Source organism: Siphateles boraxobius, unplaced genomic scaffold, assembly GCF_051911475.1.
Source record: "Siphateles boraxobius isolate OS27281-9 unplaced genomic scaffold, OSU_SipBor_1 22, whole genome shotgun sequence".
In the NCBI taxonomy this organism is placed as follows: domain Eukaryota; kingdom Metazoa; phylum Chordata; class Actinopteri; order Cypriniformes; family Leuciscidae; genus Siphateles; species Siphateles boraxobius.
The window spans coordinates 2,046,213-2,068,955 of NW_027508833.1; the positions used below are offsets into that span (position 1 = coordinate 2,046,213).

General features: G+C 38.1%; 1 protein-coding gene across 1 annotated transcript in view; it reads left to right on the top strand.

Annotated features, from left to right (window-relative positions):
• The window catches only part of LOC143746504 (uncharacterized), a 42,489-nt gene that overhangs the window by 11,599 nt on the left and 8,147 nt on the right, over positions 1 to 22,743 (top strand). The window contains exons 3-5 of the mRNA XM_077238335.1: positions 14,333 to 14,414; positions 16,124 to 16,599; positions 21,195 to 21,248. Of these exons, the coding sequence (XP_077094450.1) occupies positions 14,333 to 14,414; positions 16,124 to 16,599; positions 21,195 to 21,248 (612 nt within the window). The remainder of the gene's footprint in view (positions 1 to 14,332; positions 14,415 to 16,123; positions 16,600 to 21,194; positions 21,249 to 22,743) is intronic.

A 22,743-nucleotide genomic window follows, 5' to 3' on the forward strand; every position in this document is an offset into this window, starting at 1 on the left:
TAGCAAAATAAGTAAAAGGTTTTTTTTTCTAGCTAAAAAAGGAGTTTCTAGTTTATGGACATTAAAACTTTGAGTTAAATGTAACGTTAAATATAGCCTATAAGCTGTTTTATTTGAAACACTGATTTGAGCAATTACATGAGGCAGGATTCATTTCGGTAAGTTGTAATGTATTTTTCAACATACCTTCTGGTGTTCACCCATGTTTATTTCGTGCTGTAACTAGTAATAAAGATGCGATGAGATCTGTGCTGCTGCTCCAACGATCTGTCACGCCGTATTAAAGTGTGCCAAAACAACCATTTATTGTTTGAATTTTGTAATAAAATCGACAGAATTTTTTTAAGTTGAGACTTTGCTTCATATTAAAAGTAATTGGATGTGCTACAAATGTTAAGTGAAGTTTTGTTCACGCGTTGCATCAACTGAAAACAGCACACCAAAATATTTTAGATTCAAGAAACTATATCATTACAGATTAAAATCAAGGAATTGATATTGTCAGTTCAGTGCTAGTGTCCACACAGCTGACGTGTTTAACGGTTGATGCTTATCCACGTTGTGTGCACGAGATAGACGGAGAAGCGCTAATTAAACGTCTGTTCCGGTCACTGATTTTGGTCCTCTAAAACCATTTCATCCTTGATGAAAATCTTGGTGCATCCCTATTTAGAAGAATATCTAAATTGGACGATCAAAATGAAGTGTCACCAAAGTATTTTATTAAAAATTAGCTACACATTTCACCTTTAGCAGCTTTAATAAAGGTCAACAGTAACCGATTACCACTCATTACAGGTCACTGCAAAATCCGGACCTATTGACGTGTGAAAGGACACATGATGGATATTACTGTTATATTACTGCGCTAATATGTGCGTTTGTTTCGTCTGTTTTAGGACATATGCTGCCCTCATAAAGACGTTAAGACTGTCACATGATTAAACTTTGGGCATTATCACACTAACAACTCACTTGTGTGTCAACAGCTTTCTGAGCTGATATCATATTCACACACACCCTCTCGAAAGCCTGTGATCCACGTTCGTCATCACTGACCCTAATCTACCACACACATTCAGCCAATTCTAATCCAGCAGCCGTGACAGCAGTGACACCTCCCTGTCTCTCTCATTCCCACAGTGCTTTGCAGGATGGCACTGTAGACCTGAGGCTACAGGGCAGCTGATTATGTTACATATACAAACACATTGACAACCCTCCAATTTACGAGCTCAAACAAGGCTGGAGGACACAGAGAGTGAACCATAAGCTATCCAAACAGCTCAACCTGCAAGAGCAGTGCATTGTAGTCAGCATCAAAGCCGCATGCAAATGCTGTTATGTTGTGTGTTAATGCAAATGGGTTGTGCTAGTCAGAGGTGGAAAGAGTAATAAAATATTCTACTCAAGTAAAAGTACTACTACTTCAATGAAATTTTACTTAAGTACAAGTAAAAGTACCGGTCTAAAAATCTACTCAAGTAAAAGTAAAAAGTAGCTCATTTAAAACTGACTCAGAGTAAAAGTTACTGAGTTACTTTTTTAACAGCGGGGGTGGGGTGGGGGACCCCCCCGTGTAGGGTTGTAATGGTATAAGATTTTCACAGTATGGTAACGTCTCAGAAAATATCACGGTTTACAGTATTAATCAATTGTTAAATAAATAAACTGTATTATTAAATTATGGGTATTATTATTATTATCATCAGTTAAAATGACAGATAAATTAATGAAAACAGGATTTTTTTTTTTGGTTGAACAAATGCTTTTATTATAACAAACTTGAAATAATTTGTTTGTTTATTAAAATTTCAATAAAACATGTCTAATCAATTAAATTTGATAATTAATAATGAATTAGATTAACAACTTATTTTTAACATTAATAATTTATTAAAATGTTTAAGTATAATATTGTCCTATGAAATGTATTTTATTCAGAAAATTGATGTTTCTTTTTATTAGGGGTGTAACGATATTCGAACCAAACCGAAGAACCGCGATACAGAACCCACGATTCGAATGGCGATACTCTCATGGCGTACCGAACACGCCCCGCCCTGCAAGCTACCCCGGCCCCGCCCAGCCCGGCTCATTGATTGGACCTGGAATCAGTGTTGCCAAGTCCGCTTATTATAAGCGACTTTGGGCTTGTTTTTCTGTAAAGTCGCTTACAAATATTGGTAGTCGCGGGTCGCGGCTTTTTTTGGGCTTGTTTCTAAAGTGTAGTTGCTTATTTGGGCTTGTTCTCAGCTCGTTGTCAAGCAGATATTTTCTATATGTTATTTAAACGTAGGAGTTTGTCTTGCCTTTTCCCTCTGTCTCTCCCCTTTCCCTATACACAGAGTTTTTTCCCACCCACATCCTGCTTCTAATTGGCTCTGACCCAGATGGCAATGAGTACCAGCCAATCAGAGGCAGAGCAGGGCAATCGGTTTTTTTTCTGGTTAGGAAAACGTCAGTGAGTGACGTTTAAATGAAAATACGTGCGAGTCGCGACCATCGCGACTGATGGTGACTGGACTGTAAGAGAGTTTTTATATATAAATTATATTTTAGATATTATAGATATAGATATTATAGTTTAACATTGTTTAACCCTTTAACTGTCACTCCCCCTTTTTTCGCATAGACATGAAAATCACTATTCAAACTTAAATGGTTGTAATTCAAGAATGCTTTGGAATATAGACCTATGGTTGGTCTTGTTTTAAAGAAGACATTTGCCATATTAATGTTGAAGTGAAGTATTATGAAGTTATGAAAGTGAAACAGAAAAAAAGTTATACAAGTTTGAGTTTATGAAAATGAACAATGTAAAAATATAATTATTAATATTTTATATAAAATATATATATTACAAAATATATTTTACTCTAAAACTGCCAGAAAATGTAAGCCAAAAATCTGAAGAAGTTGTGTTCCAAATTTTAGGTTGATATCTCAAAAAATGAGCTTTCAGTAAGATTTTATTTGGCCGCAGTACCAACATTTTTCACTAGATGGACAGCCAAGCTTCATTACAGAAGAAAAATAAACTACCGTGTGCACAGTTTTACAAAACTAGGCACAGTTTACCAATCTGTCCACATGGATGTAAATTGACAATCTGTACCCACAGTTTAAAACTATCTGTCACCACGGATTGTAACAGTAGCGGCAGCGCAGAGTAAACGCGAGTAAACGCGATCATCTCTTCCTCAGTTACAGAATAAACATGAATGGACACCTGAAGGTATGTTGAAAAATACAGTATACTTACTAAAAGGCATCATAACTCGTGTAATCGCTCAATCAGTGTTTCATCAGCGCAAAGACGTCAATAAAACTGCATAGCTTGTCACTAGCATTATATTTACCTCAGCAGGCTAGTGATTAAGTGTCCACAACTTGTTGGTTCCTAGAGAAATTAACTCTTGCACTAAATAAATGCACAATATTATCCTACATATTATATTTTACTTAACCTGATAATTATATCTTGATTATTTAAAGTACGTTTAAAATATCTTTAATGAATATGACAGCAACTGTGTAAATTATTATATTTCAATAACAAATTAGAGTAAAGTTAATGCAAAAACTGCCTTATGTTCAGTTTACATGTTTTCATACAATGTAATGTAAATGTACATATGTATTTCATACATATGTAGTAGACAAACGCAGCTCAGCAGAACAAATGGGGTTATATATTTACTTGCAGTATTTTTGTGCTTAGCTTAAATATCCACAGACCATGTCGCGATTGGATTTATTGCACAGTTCTACTTTCCATGTATTCATCCATCCATTATTTTGCATGTTTTACGTGACATCTGCATTAAGTGAATTCCATTTTCATGACTGGATTCCGGGATTCCCTTTGCATCACGTAAATCGGGACATACCTTTATCTGCAGGAGGGATGGTGTCCTGTATCCTCTTTTTGCAGCCACTTTGTGTCCACATTTTTTGCAAATTGGATATCTATCCTCGAGGACAACCACGCTTTTTTTTCTACTTTTCATACTGGCCATAATTCGCTTGGCGCTTAGCTTTCAGCTTCAGCTGGGCGTCACCTTTTTTGCGTGTTTGTTCTCCCGCCCTTCAATCAATTCAGTAGTTTCCGGAGTGTGTGATTTTTTTTTTTCCCCCCTTGTATTATTATTTTTTACTCAGTAACGGATATGATTTCAAATGTAGCGAAGTACAATACTTCAAAGAAAACGTACTTAAGTAAAAGTAAAGGTACAGATTTTAAAAACTACTTTAAAAAGTAGAAGTACACAAAAAAACTACTCAATTACGTAACGCGAGTAAATGTAATTCGTTACTTTCCACCTCTGGTGCTAGTTTATGTTGTAGAACATGTCTGGGATTGGATTTAAACCGGATAAAGCCTGAACTGTCAGGGTTACAAAGAACACTTTTATATTATACTTACCATTTTAAATTCTAGACATCTTTACATTTAAGAGATTACTGAATTCAAAAGGCCTGTTCACACCAAGAATGATGACTGTAAAGGAGAACTATATTAGCATCCACACCAGAACACAAGCGGTTCTGTTACCTGACGTTTTAAATGCTCGAGATCTGAACACAGGATGAATTCTGATTGGCTGTCAATGTTTTTATCCTTCATAAGCTGGAACAAAATAATTCTGAAAGTGATTCCAGCGATATTGTTTCTCTGTTGTGTTATGGTTAAAGCTGTGTTGTGGACTCTTCTATTCTTTTATATTCAGAACGATATCTATAACAAAACTACAGTATATCATTATAGGTATAGCCCTTGGTGCGAACTAGCCTGAAGCCAAGAAAAATATTTCTTATGGGAAGTTTCCATCCTAAATTCATTACGATAAATGATGCTATTATTCCTTCAAAGGGTTGTTTTTGTCATTTTCATTTAATTTAATGACATATTTTATTTTATTATGGTATTCTTTGAAGTATATCATGTAAATACCATGGTACATGAAGTACCATTAATTAAGCACAATGGTATGACCATCTGATATCATCACTGCCATGATGCTTATTTGTAATGGTTTGTTCTGTCCCGACAATCCCGAATTGCACTTGATATTGGTGAAAATGGTGTATTCCCCAAGATGAAGGAAAAATGTAATCCATGTGTAAGCAAATCCGTTCAGGTCCACTGCTTAAGACATGCAAATACAGAGGGAATGGGCTGGGCGATAAACCACCAACCGTGTGATTCACACCTACATGAGTACAGCTCCCCTGCAGAAAGTCATGCAGTCAGTGCCGTCTGTGTTGGTTTGATTTAACCGTATGATTATGTTTCAACATGTACATTAGAAAGAACTGCTACAAATGCATGCTAATTGACCTCAAGCAAAACTGCGGCCCTGCGCTGTGGCGCTCTTATCATGTACAGTTACAAAGAGAACATTGAAGCACTTCCACATTCCTGCCCGACTAAATTTGTATGTCAGTTATTCAGATGAATAATCCGTTTCTGAATGAATGTGCTGCCTGTTGAATTAAAGTTACGCAATTCAGTCATGCTTTGACAAAGTTAAATAGTAACCATGATAGAAAATAGTTGTATTCTTTCCTATTCAAATGTATACTTTCAGCTTACTGTACATCCATAAATCTGGAAAATAGCATAGTTCTTGATAGAAACAGCTATAATATCTTAGAGGATATAAAAATACTGTAGATAATATACACACATGTGCTTGTATTACTCACATTTGTTAGTCACTTTCAATAAAAACATTAAATGAGGAAATATGTGACCCCACATCAGTTGAAATCTGTATTAAATGCACCAAGTTATAACTTGGCGAAAGAGATGTTGGTAGCACTTTATTTTACAGACCCGCTCCGCATGTACATACTATGTACTTATTATGGCAATTACAATAACTGGGTTGTACTAACGATTAATCATATATCGCAATTGCGATGTCATGCCTATGCGATTATATGACGCAAACAATTGGGGGGGGGGCTGTATTAGTATCAGTGATACTGACCTTCAATCATAAAAAAGATGCCAATAAACAAGTATTTAAAAATATACTGTAAAATATAGGCCTACTTTAAAATATACAACTTTGTTGTATCTACATTACTGTGGAGATTAGCTGTGAAGTTATTACATTATTAAATATATAAACTAATATAAACCTATAAAAATGTAAGTGAAAAGTCATATGAAGTCTTCACAGAGATATAAAGAAATCAGCGTGATGCCCATATACACCGTTAGCAAAGGGGGATTTCAGAAAATGATCCATAGAGTTTATACAAAGCATATTACATCCTGCTTAAATATCCTTGTTTGTTTGGACAGAATGTTCAAAATATATCTTATTTTCATGAGCATACAAATGTTCCTATTTATTGTTCTATTTATTTTATACTATTGTACTATTGAGACAATAACAAGTTTGCAGTAATGCAAAGATGTCATTTTAATTTTGTAAAAAATATTATTTTAATTTTGAAAACACAGCATTTGGTTGTTGTTGCTAGTTTGAGTTGGGAAATACACATTTCAGCATTATCATTAATCATTATCATTTAGCAAGTTGACTCATGAAACCATTTGTTTATTATATCGCATATTGCAATCACAATTTTGACCTCAATAATCGCAATGACATTTTCCCCAAATCGTGCAGCCCTAGTACTAACCCTGAGCCTACCTCTAAACCTAACCTTAACCTATGTAGTTACCTTATATTACCAGTACTTTCTTGGGTTAAGTACTGCAAGTACATGTTTGTTGGTTGGTTGGTGCATCTTTCTTGCCTAGCACGGTGAAAGTCACTAACAACATGTCATATTACCATGTAATACTATCACTGTGCCATGGTATTGTCCACGGCGCTTTTATTTTAAGAGACACAGTTTCTCCTGTTTTTATATTAAAGTTCTGTACTGCTTTAATTTGAGAGCGTTTCATTGAAACCTACTCCTTTTGTGACTGAAATTGAAAAGCATACTGTGAATAGCATTTAAAGGTTTTCAAAAACATATTTTCATAGTATGAGAAAAATGTTGATGGCTATCTTCAAAGACAGTGGTATGTGAGCACTGCTTTGAACCACTTTTTTCTTTTTACTAAGCGTAAGGGAAGATACTGCCTAAACAATTATTTGAGGAAAAACAGGCTGTGCTTTCATTTCGGTCCAAAACCATAGTGAATAGCTTGATGGGTAATTTGACCCTGATGCTGATGATTTTGACAATAGCTCTGTCAACATATCTTCACTTAAACACATGCATGGAATAATCTCATGTGAAGATGTTGTCATCCCATCTGGGGATGGTTTCCTGGGTAACAGGCCTCATGCTGTGCTGCCGAATTTAGTCCAGTCACTCAGCACTATGTGTGTTTGTGCGTAGGGTTCCAGTACTAGCCAGTACAAGTCAATCGTCTTATACCATACAATACAATTTCTCTATGCCATCAATGAACATAAGAGTTGAACAGACCAGCAGTAACATACACACCAATTGGCCAAAACATTATGACCACCTCCCTATTATGCTGTTGGTCCTTTGCTTGCTGCCAAAACGGCGCCGACCCGCCAAGGGACGGACTCTACACGACTCCTGAAGGTTTCCTGTGGGATCTGGCACCAAAGTCCTGTAGGTTGTGATTTTGAGCCGCTGTGGACCGGACTTGTTGGTCCAGCACATCCCACAGATGCTCAATTAGATTGAGATCTGGGGAGTTTGGAGGCCAGATCCACACCTTGAACTCTTCATTATTTTCCTTAAACCATTCTTGAATAATGTGTGCATTGTGACAGGGCTATTATCCTGCTGAAAGAGGACACTTCCACCTGTGAACACCATTGTCATGAAAGGCTGTACCTGGTCTGCAACAGTGTTTAGGTAGTAGGTGGCACGTGTCAAATTTACGTCCACATGAATGGCCGGACCCAGGGTTTCCCAGAAGAACATTGTCCAGAGCTTCATGCTCCCTCCACAGGCTTGTTGTCTTTCAACAGTGCATCCCAGGAAAACGGTGCACACATTCACGGCTGTCCACGTGATGAAAAAGAAAATGGGACTCGTCTGATCAGGCGACCTTTGACTGCTCCAAGGTCCAGTTCTGACGCTTGTGTGCCCATTGTAGGTGGTTTCGACAGTGGACAGGGGTCATTAGGCACTCTCATTGGTCTGCAGCTCCCTACGCAGCAGAGTGCACATTCCTTCCATAACCATCATTAAACTTTTGTGTGACTTGTGCCACAGAAGACCTTCTGTTGGCTCAGACCAGACAGCCTTTGTTGTCCTTGTGCGCCAATGAGCCTTGGGCGCTCAACACCCTTTTCAGAGATACTCTGATTAAGTCGCCTTGTCATAACAATTTTGCCCTTGTCAAAGTCACTCAGATCTTTATTCCTGCCCATTTCTCCTGCATCCAACATGTTGATTATGAGAACTGATTGACTAATCTACCCAGAGCTTAACATGTGCCCTTGTTAGGAGATTTTCACTGATATTCACTTCACCTGTGACCAGTCATAATGTTTTGGCCCATCAGTGTACACAGAGCCTGTTTTTCCTGTTGTGTACTTCTGGAACTACTGTTTCCTTTTTCAGCAGCTTTTGTGTCTTCAAAGCTTTTCAGTGCAGGCAAAGAACCATGCAGAAGTCAACTTAGTATCAGTGGTGTTTTCTCTCAACACTGAAGTGAGTTCGAACGAGGCTGGATGTATAATGACACTGAGGGTCTATTGATTGACTGTCACCATTAAGTCAAGGTCACTTGCCAGTATGTTGTTCAGGGCTTGTAGCGCTGGCATTGTTTCACCCTCTGCCTACTTGAGAGAGCTAAAGGCAAACGTTAGCTATAACTTTTAGTTCCTAGTCATATTTGCTTTATTGGAATGGTAAAATAGCTTTACATAACCAAGCCATAAATTAACACATTTTCTGCACCATCAGTCGATCAATATCACAAAGTAAACGCTGTCTGAGTGACTCAAGAGCACAATGTCAAGGTTTATTTTTCAATATTTACAGTTTGAATGTACATCATACCTAATATAAATGTATACATTTGTACTTAATTACATTCAAATAAAAAAACAGGTTTGCTAATGCTATACGCAATGTTTATAAGCATTTCAGGTTGGCATTTTCTTTCCAGTGATTCCTCTTTTGTTGTCTCAATACAGAAATATTATGATCCTTCACTTAATTGTTTCTCATTCGTCATTTGGCTTTGGGATTTGGGCAGTTTCCTGGTATCACTGTAGAGCCATATAGAAATAGTGTTGACAATACGCACCTCAGTGTAAGTTTAAAATTGTTTGAGGGAATGGCATACCTTGTTTCCATCTCTTTTATTATAGGCCCTTGAAGTTGTAGTCCTAACCTTTTTGGAACAGCCAAGTTGATTTAAACACTTGAAGGGGATTCAAATTGTGTTTTGCTGGAAACTTGTTTCCTAGTTAGGACAGTTTTATATTCTCAATCTCAGCTAGTTCTCAGTTTTTATGTTGAATAGAAATATTAGTGCACATTGAGCTCCAGTTTGTAAAGGATTGGTTCGCCAAATTTTCAACCAGCTTTGTTTGTATTGTTACAATGGCGGTAAATTTACAATATGTACTCTTTCTCTGTTTTACCTGCTCCATATTTTCCTGTTTATTTGTCACTAAAAGTTTTCGGATGACACCAACTTGTAACCCTAACCCTAATTTTGTATCACACAATAGACTTTTGACTGCTCCAGGTCTTTTAGTGAAAACTACAGATTAAACTACAGTCGGATCAACAAGGGGGTGGTGTCAAAATCAAAAGTGCTTTATCTGTGTTTTTGGCAAAATGGAACCCAACAGCCCATTTTTTTCTCTTGTTTAATCTTTTTCACATTTCTACTACATAACCACGTTATTATACAAGCCCATCTTGCCATCAATGAATTAACCCTTTATAGGTGCAGTAAGAGATTTCTGAGAAATATTGTTGATATTTAAACTCATCCCAAACAAACACGCCCCTCCCTTCATTGGTCCGCCCTCAACATGCATGAAGACACAATGCAAGAGGAGTGGATGTCTTTTTAGCAGAAGTGAAGAAAAATAATGCAAATTTTAAAAATAAAGCGATGACGAACAGATGACTAGGAAGTACAAAAAATTACCATACAGTGCACAAGAGTATTTCCAAGCAAGAGTTGGTTGTTAGTCACCAGCAGCACAGCAGCTCCAGACAAACAATTACACTGAAAACTGTGCTGTTACAAGAGCTAACATTACAACAGCATATCTTGGTTCATCTGATCTTTTCTCTTTTGTAATGTCTCTCAAGTCAGGTCAAGTCATCCTCATTTATATAGCGCTTTTAACAATGTAGATTGTTTCAAAGCAGCTTTACAGAGATAAACATATAATTTAAGGTAACAGAGATTGGTTTGGTTTTATAGTGGTTCTTGAAAAATGTTTTTTCCAGCTAAAGTTAGCTTTGATTGATTCACTTCCGTCTAAATGATCATTTGTTATTAAATTAGGGGCCGCTAAGACGACACCGTTCTCTCTAAACAGACTTTAAACGTGAACCTGTGATAGACGATGATTGCGTTCACATGTGCATTAAGAATTGATTCTATAGTTATGTGCGTTTGAATATATGTGTGCAGGTTTGTAATTCCTTACAAACCATGCCTAAACAAACTACTTGTCTATAAATTTTGATGCAGAATTTTATTTTATCTTATCACTTTGGGTAGGTACGCGAACCGAAAAATTCACAACGCTTTATCTGTAGAGTGGTATAGGGATCCTCCATAGGGAGAGGCTAGTTGGCACTTCAGCACTGCATTGTCATCAGGTCCAGGCGAAAGTCCTTCATCAGATCTGGAAACGGCCTGGATCCAGCAGGCTGCGGGAAAACCTCGGGATAAACAAAGACACTAAAATTAGCGTAGATGCCATTCTTCTTATAATGTAACGAGTACATCAGGATTTAAGGGAAGTGTTCCCAGTTCCGGCTGACCTCATCTAAGCAGTCGATTTAGATATTCTAGGTATTATCAACTGGCCGGAGTTTTGAGATCGCAATATACGTGAAGGACTATAATGGGTTAAGAGCTCGCTCAATTACTGGGGAGCTAAACCATTTAGTGCTTTGTAAGTAATCAGCAATATTTTAAAATTTATACAATGTTTAATAGGGAGCCAATGCAGTGTTGACAGAACCGGGCTAATATGGTCGTACTTCCTGGTTCTGGTAAGAACTCTAGCGGCTGCGTTTTGAACTAGCTGTAGTTTGTTTATTAAGCGTGCAGGGCAACCACCCAGTAGAGCATTACAATAATCTAGCCTTGATGTCATGAACGCATGAACTAGTTCTTCCGCATTTGTCAATGAGAGCATATGACGTAATTTAGATATATTTTTAAGATGGAAAAATGCGGTTTTACAGACACTAGACACGTGACTTTCAAATGAAAGATTGGTATCAAAGAGCACACCCAGGTTCCTAACTGACGACGAAGACTTAACAGAGCAGCCATCAAGTGTTAGACGGTATTCTAGGTTATTACGTTTGGACGTTTTTTGTCCAATAATTAGAATCTCTGTTTTTTCAGAATTTAGTAGTAGGAAATTACTAGTCATCCAATTTTTTATATCAACTATGCATTCCGATAATTTTGTGAATTGGTGAGTTTCGTTAGGTTTGGAAGAAATATAGAGCTGAGTATCATCAGCATAACAGTGAAAGCTAATTCCATGTTTCCTAATGATATCTCCTAAAGGTAGCATGTACAGAGTGAACAGCAGCGGTCCTAGTACTGAGCCTTGTGGTACGCCATACTGAACTTGTGATCGATAAGACATCTCTTCATGTACTGTTACAAACTGATAGCGGTCAGATAAATATGATTTAAACCATGCTAATGCAATTCCACTAATGCCAACATAGTTTTCTAGTCTATTTAAGAGAATTATGTGGTCAGTGGTGTCAAATGCAGCACTAAGATCAAGTAACACTAATAGAGAGATACAACCACGATCGGATGATAAGAGCAAATCATTTGTGACTCTAATGAGAGCTGTCTCAGTGCTATGGTGCGGTCTAAATCCTGACTGGAAATCCTCGCAGATACCATTTCTTTCTAGAAAGGAACACAGTTGTGAGGATACTGCCTTTTCTAGTATCTTTGACAGAAAAGGTAGATTTGAGATCGGCCTGTAATTGACTAATTCTGTAGGATCAAGTTGCGTTTTTTTAACAAGCGGTTTAATCATAGCCAGCTTAAAGGTTTTTGGTACGTATCCTAGAGACAAAGACGAATTAATGATGTTAAGAAGAGGATCTATGACTTCTGGAAGCATCTTTCAGTAGTTTAGTCGGTATAGGGCCTAACATACATGTTGTCAATTTAGATGAATTAACGAGTTTGCAAAATTCTTCCTCTCCTATGGCAACAAATGAATCAAATTTTACCTGAATGACTCAAATGTGTCACTCTTTCTCACAGGCACTAGGATCTCACGGCAGCTCAGGGCCCCCAGAAGAGCCATTTCCACTCGCTGAAATCCAGTCTCTCTCCAATCTCAAAGCCACCACAAATTATCATTCCTCTCCACCAGAACCCCTGCCAGACTGTGTCAACCGGCTGGACAAAGACGGGCAATTTTCTTTTAATATTCGAATGTATTTGGAAACTTCTGCCTCTCTCAGCCATCTCTCTTTCTACAGTCCTTTTTCAAATCTCACTGTCTCTCCTCTCCCATCCTGAGAGGACACGCCCCCCACTGCTGATTGGCTACAAGTGTGTTATGGTGCTCTGTCCGATCCACTTTAAACAGTGTTTCTCGTAAATCCCTTACTGCACCTTTAAGTATGATTATTACCCCAGAATCTTGTGTAACACCCCAGAATGTAACGTGTAATAGGCAGAAGTTTCCAAATACATTCGAATATTACAAGAAAATTGCCTGTCTTTGTCCAGCCGGTTGACACTGTCTGGCAGGGGTTCTGGGGGAGAGGAATGGTAATTTGTGGTGGCTTTGAGATTGGAGAGAGACTGGATTTCAGCGAGTGGAAATGGCTCTTCTGGGGGCCCTGAGCTGCCGTGAGATCCTAGTGCCTGTGAGAAAGAGTGACACATTTGAGTCATTCAGTTTCTCTCACTGTTTGCTTAGTGAAAGGCGAAAGAGATGAGAAGAGAAATGGGCTGTGTGTGTGTGTGTGTGTGTACTTGAGAACAGATGGCAGCTGGTTAGCTGGGCTTGGACAAGGTAATTACCATGCACTGTGTTACTTAACTCCTTACTGGTGCAATCTGTTGGGTTTTATCCCTGTTCCATACTTTCGTTCTCTGATAGACTTTGAAACCGGTTTGCTCTATAAAAAATCTTGTATAAATGAACCTATACACTTGGGACATAGCTAAAATTTCACAGCAGTTGTGGTACATTGGGTGTGCCTCATGTTTTTACTTCTCTTAACTAACGCTCTGTTTCTTCTTTTCACACTTTCGGATCTTAACTCAAACAAGTAAACAAGGAAATGCATACACTGAAGTTAAATTGAAATAGGTTTCATTTGGCAAGTGAGCACATCTTTTCTAATTTACCACATATTCTTATCTAATCACACCTTCTCTTATCTCAGTTAAGGTGTAAATCTGTGAATCGTTAGTGTAAATATTGTAAATATTGCTCATACTTTGAGTTAGAGATTTGAACTGGGTATTAAACGTATCACATATTATCTGTGACACGTGTGACATGTATCATGCAGATTATTGACTATTACTTTTTAAACAATCAGTCTTAAGATTTTCAGCAGGCAGATGACAAAATGGGCTAAAAGTCCCATAGACTTGCACATCTAGCGAACAGATTCTCATGGAAATATGGGCTTTTATCACTGGGGCCACTTGCAACATGCAAGCAACTGCAGCACAACTTGCTAAAACAACTCTGAATACCTTAGGAACCACATAACAACGTCTGGCATCCACCCATAACACCCTGCATAATGAAGGCAGCTTTTGCATGGGTGATCACTATGCACATTTTCATTAGGAGTTTCTTAGTAAATGGATAATCCCTTTGTTTAGGTTGGTTTGTTTGCAAGAAACATTCAGCACTTACAGCATAAGTGTATCCCTCCCTTTGGTATAGAAGGTTTCCTAAGAAGTTGCCCAAGTGTTAGTCACTGGTGTTGTTGTGATAGCAAATGATAAGCAATACTTGTATGCCAATACAGATGCATGAATAACCCTTTCCATTTGTTTGTGTGAGCTGTGGGACATGACTGTCTGAGTTTACTTGTTTGTATCATGGCGATTCAGGTTTGTCTGACCTTTGCTTTGCTTTTGAGACAGATTTCCTACCATGGCAGCGAGGAAGGGGGGGAGAGTGAAGACTCAGAGGGCGAAAACCAAGAGTTGGCACAGATCGACAGAGGTGTGTATTTTCATTGAATTTAATTTGTTGACACATGCATATGCCTATTGCATAGAGGGCTTCAACAACTAATTGATTAAATCAAATATGATGCATAGAAAAATACATTTACTTAAGTTACTGTTATGTTCTTATAAATCAAGTTTTGCAAAATTGTGTCTTGAAAGCAAGTTGAAGTGTTCATTTAACAGATAACAGTATTTTTTGTTAAACATAAAATTAAAATTTTAAATGAAACAAATTAAAACCCTATATTCAACTATGCTATTTTGATATCTACAGTAATGGGATTACTGAAAAATGAAGTGTACACATGACATTAGGTAGTATAGGAAAAGTATAATGATCGCAGTAGATCATTACTATGTTCACAGTTGGGAATGTGTGTCTCCAGAACATTCTATCCACACTTTCATACATTTGGTTCTGGTGCTTTCAAACTGTGAAATTTACTTTATTGAAATGCATAACATTTCATTTTGCACATTGAAGGAAAGTATCTGAAAATATCTGATAAATAGAATAATCAGAAAAAAATTGACAGATAAACCTATTATCAAAGTAGTTATTAGTTGGATCCTTAATAGTCTGTCACATACATGCACTTGGTTGCAAGAACTCCAAACCATAAACTTTATCTGGAGTCTAAAATCTTAACTACATATGCGTTTTAATCACACCAGTACTTTCTGTACTTCCTGTCATAACAGAAGCTAAGAGCGATGAGAAATGGTTTGGTGTGGTGTGAGGTAGTTTCCCATAAAGGGCCGTCAATTAATTATCAGTGAGACGCAAACAGTGAAATATTACAATAGCTATATTTCTTGTTTTATTTATTTAGTATTTTTATTCAGCAATAATACTAATAATATTTTATAGCCATATAGATTGCACTTACAAACAAGCACAGCAAACCTGGAATGCTTCATGGGATTGTTCCAGCCCAAGCTCATTCGAAAAACGTACCTGTGGCAAAATATGTTGTGTCGTGTACATTTCGCTACAGTTTCAAAGTGAAATGTCCAGTGAGCGGCACTAAAAGCGTGTTTAGTTTTTTTCCTGAACAGATGAACGTGAATATGGCAACGTTTTATTACGTCTGAGTTTCACTGCAGTTCTGAATTCAAATTTCTGGTGAGTGGCGCTAAAAGATTAATGCTCCATCACGTTTTAAAATAACGTACACCTACAGGTACACTATACCCTAAACCTACCAGATAGTGTTAACAAAAGCAAATGCGACATAAAAATGTAATCGAAACCATTACATTTTAGCTTGTTTTTGAACTTTGAGCTCTTATATCGTGACTCGTCTTTCACTGGGTTCGTACCCGAGCTGATGCAAACTATATATAAAAAAATATATTAGTTTACACGTCATGCACTATGGTAACTGTTTGGATAACATAATTGTGCAAGGAGCCATGTGAAAATATGTCTTTATTAATCCATAATCTGCCCCTGTAATCATAATTCTGTGTGAAAACGATTAAAAGTGTTAGCTGTTTTACTGCCTCTAGTGTTCATTTCTTTTAGAAACCGCAGTGATATGTACTTACTGGTAAGTGTTTTGCAAAAGTTTTGCCACAGGAAAGTTTTTCAAATGAGCCTGTGTTGGATTGTCCCTATATTAAGTGCGTTTTAAGCTTCTTAAAATAAAAAATATTCTGCTGAATGATAACCTTCTGCTATATTTCGCCCCTTTACAGAGCGCCGGCGGAATTGTGCCTTGACTCCTCTAGCCACCAGTCAACAGCACAACCAGGGCATTCTCTCTCCGGCTCACTTACGCCGCCTCCGTTTACTCCTGGACCCGACCCTGGACCGCCACAGTTCAGAAGAGGAGCTGGAGCGCATCGCAGGAGCCCCGGGAGCCGAGGGGGGCCGGAAGTGGCACAGGCATGGAGACATGAGCAGCGCCTCTAGTGACGAGGAGGTGAAGGACCTGTGTGGGCCAAACGAACCGTCGACCGGGAGCCGCTTGAACGCCACCTCTCCCAGTCCTGTCCTCTTCAGCTCCTCTCCTCCTGGAGCGCTCAAGCCTTCATACACGCCGGCCCGCCTCCCTGTCCGGCCCATCATTCTCAGCCACTTTGAACAACCTTCCATGCCTTACTGGCGCCACCGGCCCAATTACACAGGAGAACCTGGTCGCCCCAGCCTAGACCTGGAGAAAATGCAGCAGGTAAGAGACACTCATTTTGACTCAACATCTGGCTTAGAACGAACTTGGGTGGTTTTGCAAGGGAGTACATCCAACAACTGTAGTCTTAACCCAATGCTTAACATTCCCTTAAAATCAGAGAGAAATATGATGGATTGATAAGAATGTAGAAGAAACCCCTAACCCTATGATCTAATTGATTGATACAGGGCTGTTGTTTCAGGACCAACTCGTATATACATCCAGGAAAGCATTATTAGCAAAATCACAGTCAACAAGAACGGAATTTTTTTCTCAGAAACATTGCAATTTGATTTTTACACTCAAATCGTACAGCCCTATTTATCAGTGTCGGCACCCCTTAAGGATTGAGCCTTTTTTTGGTCTTTCTTCTTTGAGTTTTTCGGTTTTCTGCGTTTTTAAAAAGCCATTTTGTCCATGATCAGATGCACCATTGTATCGCTGTATCAATGCAGTCTTTTTATTACTCACAGCTATTTATACAGTGGCACAAAACATATTTAGAAACTTAAATAACACTTAAAAACGTGTGAATATCATTGCACTAGAAACAAAATACTAGATCAAGTGGAATTTACTTCAAAGAAAAAAATGTGCGAGCTAACTTATCAAGCAAAACATTCACAAAAGGTTAGGTTTTGAATGACAAAACAATGGATATTGTTCAATTAGGACAATGGATATTGTTCAATTAGGACAAAAGTATTTGGAAACTTTCTGGTTCTCAAAACGTAAGGGAAACTGTGGTTACTATGCTTGGACATCCGTGCAAACTTGAGGGGAACTGAACTGACTTTAGACAGCCAGCATAAAACCTTAGCCTCTGAAAAGTAAAGTTACTATATTTCCCCCCAAAGAACCTCTTAGAATGCTTTCTGGTGTAAAATCTCTTCGTTCAAGACCAACAGTCCTTGTCAACTCAATGGCTGAATTTTAAAACGATGCAAGACAAATGTACAAAACTACACATACTCAGACAAGTCCATGTGCTCCAGGGCTGTGTGCCTGCCACCTCCAGAGAGAAAGAGAGAAAGAAAGAGAGGATGACAGATGTCAGCCCCCCTCCCTCCCTCTGAACAAAAGCCTGAATATATGAGTGAATGAAATGTCAAAGTGGGAAAAAACCTAGTAGTTTTAACCTAGTAGTTTTGTCTTCAGGTTTTCAAATATACAGGCCAGATTGTGCCAGGTTGAAACAAAGGACATGTGGAGAAGTACAGAGCAAAAAAACGAGTACAGAGAGAAAAAGAGGGCTGAGAGGAGTCCATTGTGTGTGTGCTCGCTCGGTCAAGTGGAATGGAAGGTGGTGATGGAAAAAAAAATGTGGGAGACTACTCAAGTTAACGGCTAAAAGCTCTTTTAAAGTGCCCTATATGCTATTTTAAAGGTTCCTATTTTATTCTGGAGGTCTCCTACAATAATTTTACATGCACCCAAGGTCAAAAAACACTTTAATTTGCTCATAATATACATTGCACACTACCTAATTTCTCAAAGAGTCTGAAAACGGTTAGTTTGAAGATTCAGTCTCTCTAAACCTCTCCTTTCCGCGAGCCAACTCTGCTCTGATTGGTCAAACGTCCAGCGAAGCGAACAGTAACGATGCCGTTGTTTTTTTCTATATTAAATCCAGAGTCCTCCTAGCCTGGTTAGAACCAGACCCTTCTCAGTCGTAACTGGGGTTAGGGTCTGGGGAAGGTTCATTCACAGCTCACTTCCAAAGGGGCGTCACCAACGGACGTCGCTCGAATGCCTCTGGGTACAATTGGATAGACCTTAAAACCAATCAGATCGATCGTCATCTTGTAAAGCCCGCCTCAACGTTTGTGATTGGTGTATCGATTTGTAAAGATTGGAAATGAGCTTGAATGGGCTCTTCGCCAGACTAACTTGCAGAGTAAATCTAAATTTGCCGGAAGTTTGTCTTGGTTTTCCCAGGCTAGAGTCCTCCTGGTTTTGAAGCACATGCAAAGTAGATTCGCAGAGGTGTAAACAGCGTCTTCTCAACATGTTGACAACACGAACCAAACTCTTCCAGTCTAAGCTACAAGTACAGTGTTTGAGGGCGGGGCAAAGTAGACATTTGCAGGCAGCCAATGAAGATCACAGGCTGGCATTTTGCAAATGCATTACATTGTTACGTAGGGTTGTAGTAACAGGAAGCCAGACTGGAATTGCTGACGACTCATTATGGCAGATCAGATTCAATTCTTTCTTATATGAGACAATAACATTATTTGTCATGCACTTTTTTCTTTAAAACTTTGCCAGATATTTTACATTCACAAACAACTATATTACACACTGCATGAAAGGTAATATTCTAAAAAGCACTTTAAATCAAACGTACACAAACTAATGAGTAATCATTATTGCCTTTAGTATTAAACTTGAAATAATCTATGTCCAGCCTCACTCTACTATGCATCACACAGTTAATTATATACGGCAGCTGTTATGTTAATATGTTGAGCCACATTCGGGCGACAGTCGTGTTAGTTTTTCATTATTAATCCTTACCAACTAATCCATTCCTGCACATATGCAGTTGCTTAAATCTCAAACGCAGGGGTCCGGCTATTGTTCAAGCGAAATGAATGGTCTGTCTGACAGATGTCTAAATGCTGCTCTCCATGGTTGAGTGAGCTTGACAAACATTATCTCCTTTTTTGGGAACTTTGAAATGAGGCCGAGCTCATTTCAGACTTCACCCGGGCTTTAGCCATGGCTGCCTTCCAGTCACGCAGATCTGGACAAATTTGACAATTCCTGTTTTTTTTTTTTACTGGGAGTTTCCCTTGTAGAACAAAGAGACTGCTTAAAATGTGCATTAATCTGTCATTGCCCATAGGATTTTGCCATCAATTTATTATAATATATAAACATTGAAGCTGGTTGTTTTTACTGTAACAAAAAACCCTGTCCTTAATGTTTTTTTTTTAATGCTCTCTAAGTTAAATGGTTATTTCTGTTGTCATTAATGGTGTGTTGTCATAGAAGCATGACGTGTGTGTATGCTATTTATTTATTTATTTTTGAGAAAAGAAAGATGTTTTGCATCATGTTTATGCTTTTCTTTTTGATGCATATGATAGAAAGTGAATGAAGTTCAAAGTTCAACCTGTTCAGTGATTAATGACTCAAAGATAGGGTTGCACCAATCATAATTTGGGGTGGGGGGGGTGAGCAGTTGCTCATTATCATTTAAAGAGACATGCACCGAAATGGGTCGCTGTGAACAGAGCTGTTTTTGAGGAGGTAAAAAGGGTGTTATTTTACACAACCATTGAGGAATTTTAACCAAAATATGTTACAAACTTTACATGAAGATCCTTAAGAATCATACCAACTTGTGGAAAATGGGCAAATATAAGCACATTTATTTGTTGTTTATTTGCTCTACTACAGGCCAAACTGGCCTTAAACAAACAAACAAACAAACAAAAAATGTATGTAATCATTTGAAATTTGAGGCAACCACTGTCACAATTAAACAGTTTTTTGCTTTTTAATTAGATTGTATACCGTAGTTGCAATATTTGAAGCACAGGCAGAACGGTCTGATTTTAGCTTTGTGAAATTGCTACATAAAACATACCTGCACCACAAAACAAATAAAGCAGACAGACTGAATGAAAATGCAAACTCAGTCTGTGACAGTAGGTGGCGCTTATGAAATGGTTGGCAGCTCTGCGCTTATAAAACACTATACGGAGGTAGAGGAAAAGAAAATGTTATCAAAACTTTTATGCAGACAGTCAGAGAATACAGTACATTCATAATTAAAATCCACACAAATGACATTTTTGGGAAATGATTGCAATTCGCAATGCAGTGTGTGTGCAAGTCCGGAACAGAGATCGCCCAAAATAAAGAATAAAAAACCGTGGAGCAAAACCCGTCCGCTTTCGATCTATGGCCATCTCTAGTTAAAGACTTGGAGTATGGCGCATGAGTCATTTGGATTACTTTAATGAACTGAAGTGTTTGTCAGTTTTCATGCTTCACAGTCTCGGTCCCTGTGCAGTCTGGACATTCTTCTAAACATCTCCTTTTTTTGTTCCACACAAAAAAGAAAGTCACATGGTTTGAAATGAGGGTAAATAATGCTGAATTAGAATTTTGTCCAAATTATTCCTTTATCATTGCCTGTAGTTTTTTAAAATCATAAATGTATTGTAATCTTCAAGGAGAACTGTAATGAATTGCTTAAACTTTGTCCTGAAAAGAATCTGAGTTAACCTCTGCTATTGAGTCACGCTGCCTCAGTTTAGCACTAACAGTAGAGTTCTGGGTAAGGAAAGCAAACAGAGTTCCACGTTTGTCCTGAAAGGGCGGCCCACAGGATGTTTTGCTCTGTTATATAAAACACTCATTAGTTTTGGTAGCCACTGTGGCCCAGAGCTTCCAGGGATCTTCCAGAAAAGCTCAAGGGCAAAAAAGCAGTAAATGTTTACACTGACAATATGGAAACTGGTTCCTCAGTGTGTGTTGCAGCTGGTGTGTGGAGTTTGGCTGTGCATATAACATGTGAGGCTTAAGGTTTATGTCATTCCTTTTAACCATATTTTTCTCCTTTCTGCTCTTTGCTTCAGAAAATGCTTCTAAAAAAGAACTGTGGAGGGAAAACGAGGACTATCAAGATTCGGGTGAGTGTTTCAAAAGAAAACAAACAAACTGTTTTTTTCATACAGTGACTCATACAAACAAAACAATTCAGACACTTAAACCACACTTACAGAACATGTTAACTCTTGCCTTGCCATTGACGGAAGTTTCCGGCGATCCATGTTTTCACGGCTATATGGTAGGGGGCGCTATTACACATCTTCTGAAAGTGTACTGAAACTCCTGATCAAAACACAGGTGAAAGAGAAGCAGAAACAAGTGATAGAAGCATTGCTTATGTAAAATAACACGATCATCAAACTATATACTGCATATAAAGCAAAACTGGCTAATGTTACTGAGTGAAATGTCGACCCAGGACGAGCTATAAGACTGTGAAGCTTTGGGGGTGTTGATGGACTTGATCTACTCCATCTATGATTTAATCATCATTCTGAATCTGATCCAGACGTAGTCTTTGACAAAAACGCAATTTTCTCAGCTTTTTGCTCAAATTGTTGCTTTTGTTCATGAATCTTACCCACATTCAAGTTAAAATGATTAAAAAAAAGCTAGAATAAAATGTTTTTAGTTTGTTTGTTTGTTTAAAAGTCAAGAACAAAATATTCTGGGAGCCTTGAACATTTTGTGAAAAATTTCAAAAAATGCTGGTGCGTGCTGGCTTTTTGTTTAAAGCACTGGCAGGGAAAGCGTTAATATATTTAATGTGTTGAACTCGTACATATAGAAAATAAATTGTCTTGATATTTTTATCTAATCCAATGACATCCAACCTTAAGTATCGAAATACGTTTTGGGGTCACTGTTTACACAATTTGTTAGTAAGCTGAAGAATTGTTTCTTTGCTTGCATTTTTCAAATAGTTAATTTTCTCCAAATAGTAAATTATTTGGAAATGTTTTTGTAATTCTGGTGTTGGATCAGGTCAATACAGTAGCATGAATGCTTTGAATGTGAGTGGTTGGATTGGTTTAAAAGCCTGACCCGTGAGCACGGTGCGCTGGAGCCGGGCCGAAGCGCACCCGCTGACCCTCGTAGCCATGGCCCTGGACCCCGGCTCCCGGCTGTGTCTTTGGCACTCCTCATACTGGTCCAGAAGGCCCGAGCTGAACGATGCCAGTGTGTGACGTCGTCATGCGCTCGCCACCTTTTGGACTGCAGAACAGTGACTCCCGCTTGCATGGCACAGGAACTGGAACACTCATGGGAAACACTGGCTGCAGACCAGCCAGTCAGAGACAGGAATTACAAACACAATCTGTCTCATCTCGCAGGGGCCCCTTACCAGAAACACTACCAGTGCATTCTTTAGAGAACCTTTCGGTAACATTTAACCCTGTAGAGGTCAGAATAATAATAATAAATGATTAGTTTTTATTATTAGTAATAGTCAGAAAAATATATTTTTTAATGGAACAGTTTATTGTACCTCATTTAAAAAATCTAAAGAGAAAAAGTAATATTTGACTTTTGATAAAAATCATATATTGATACATCAGAAATTTATATTATGAT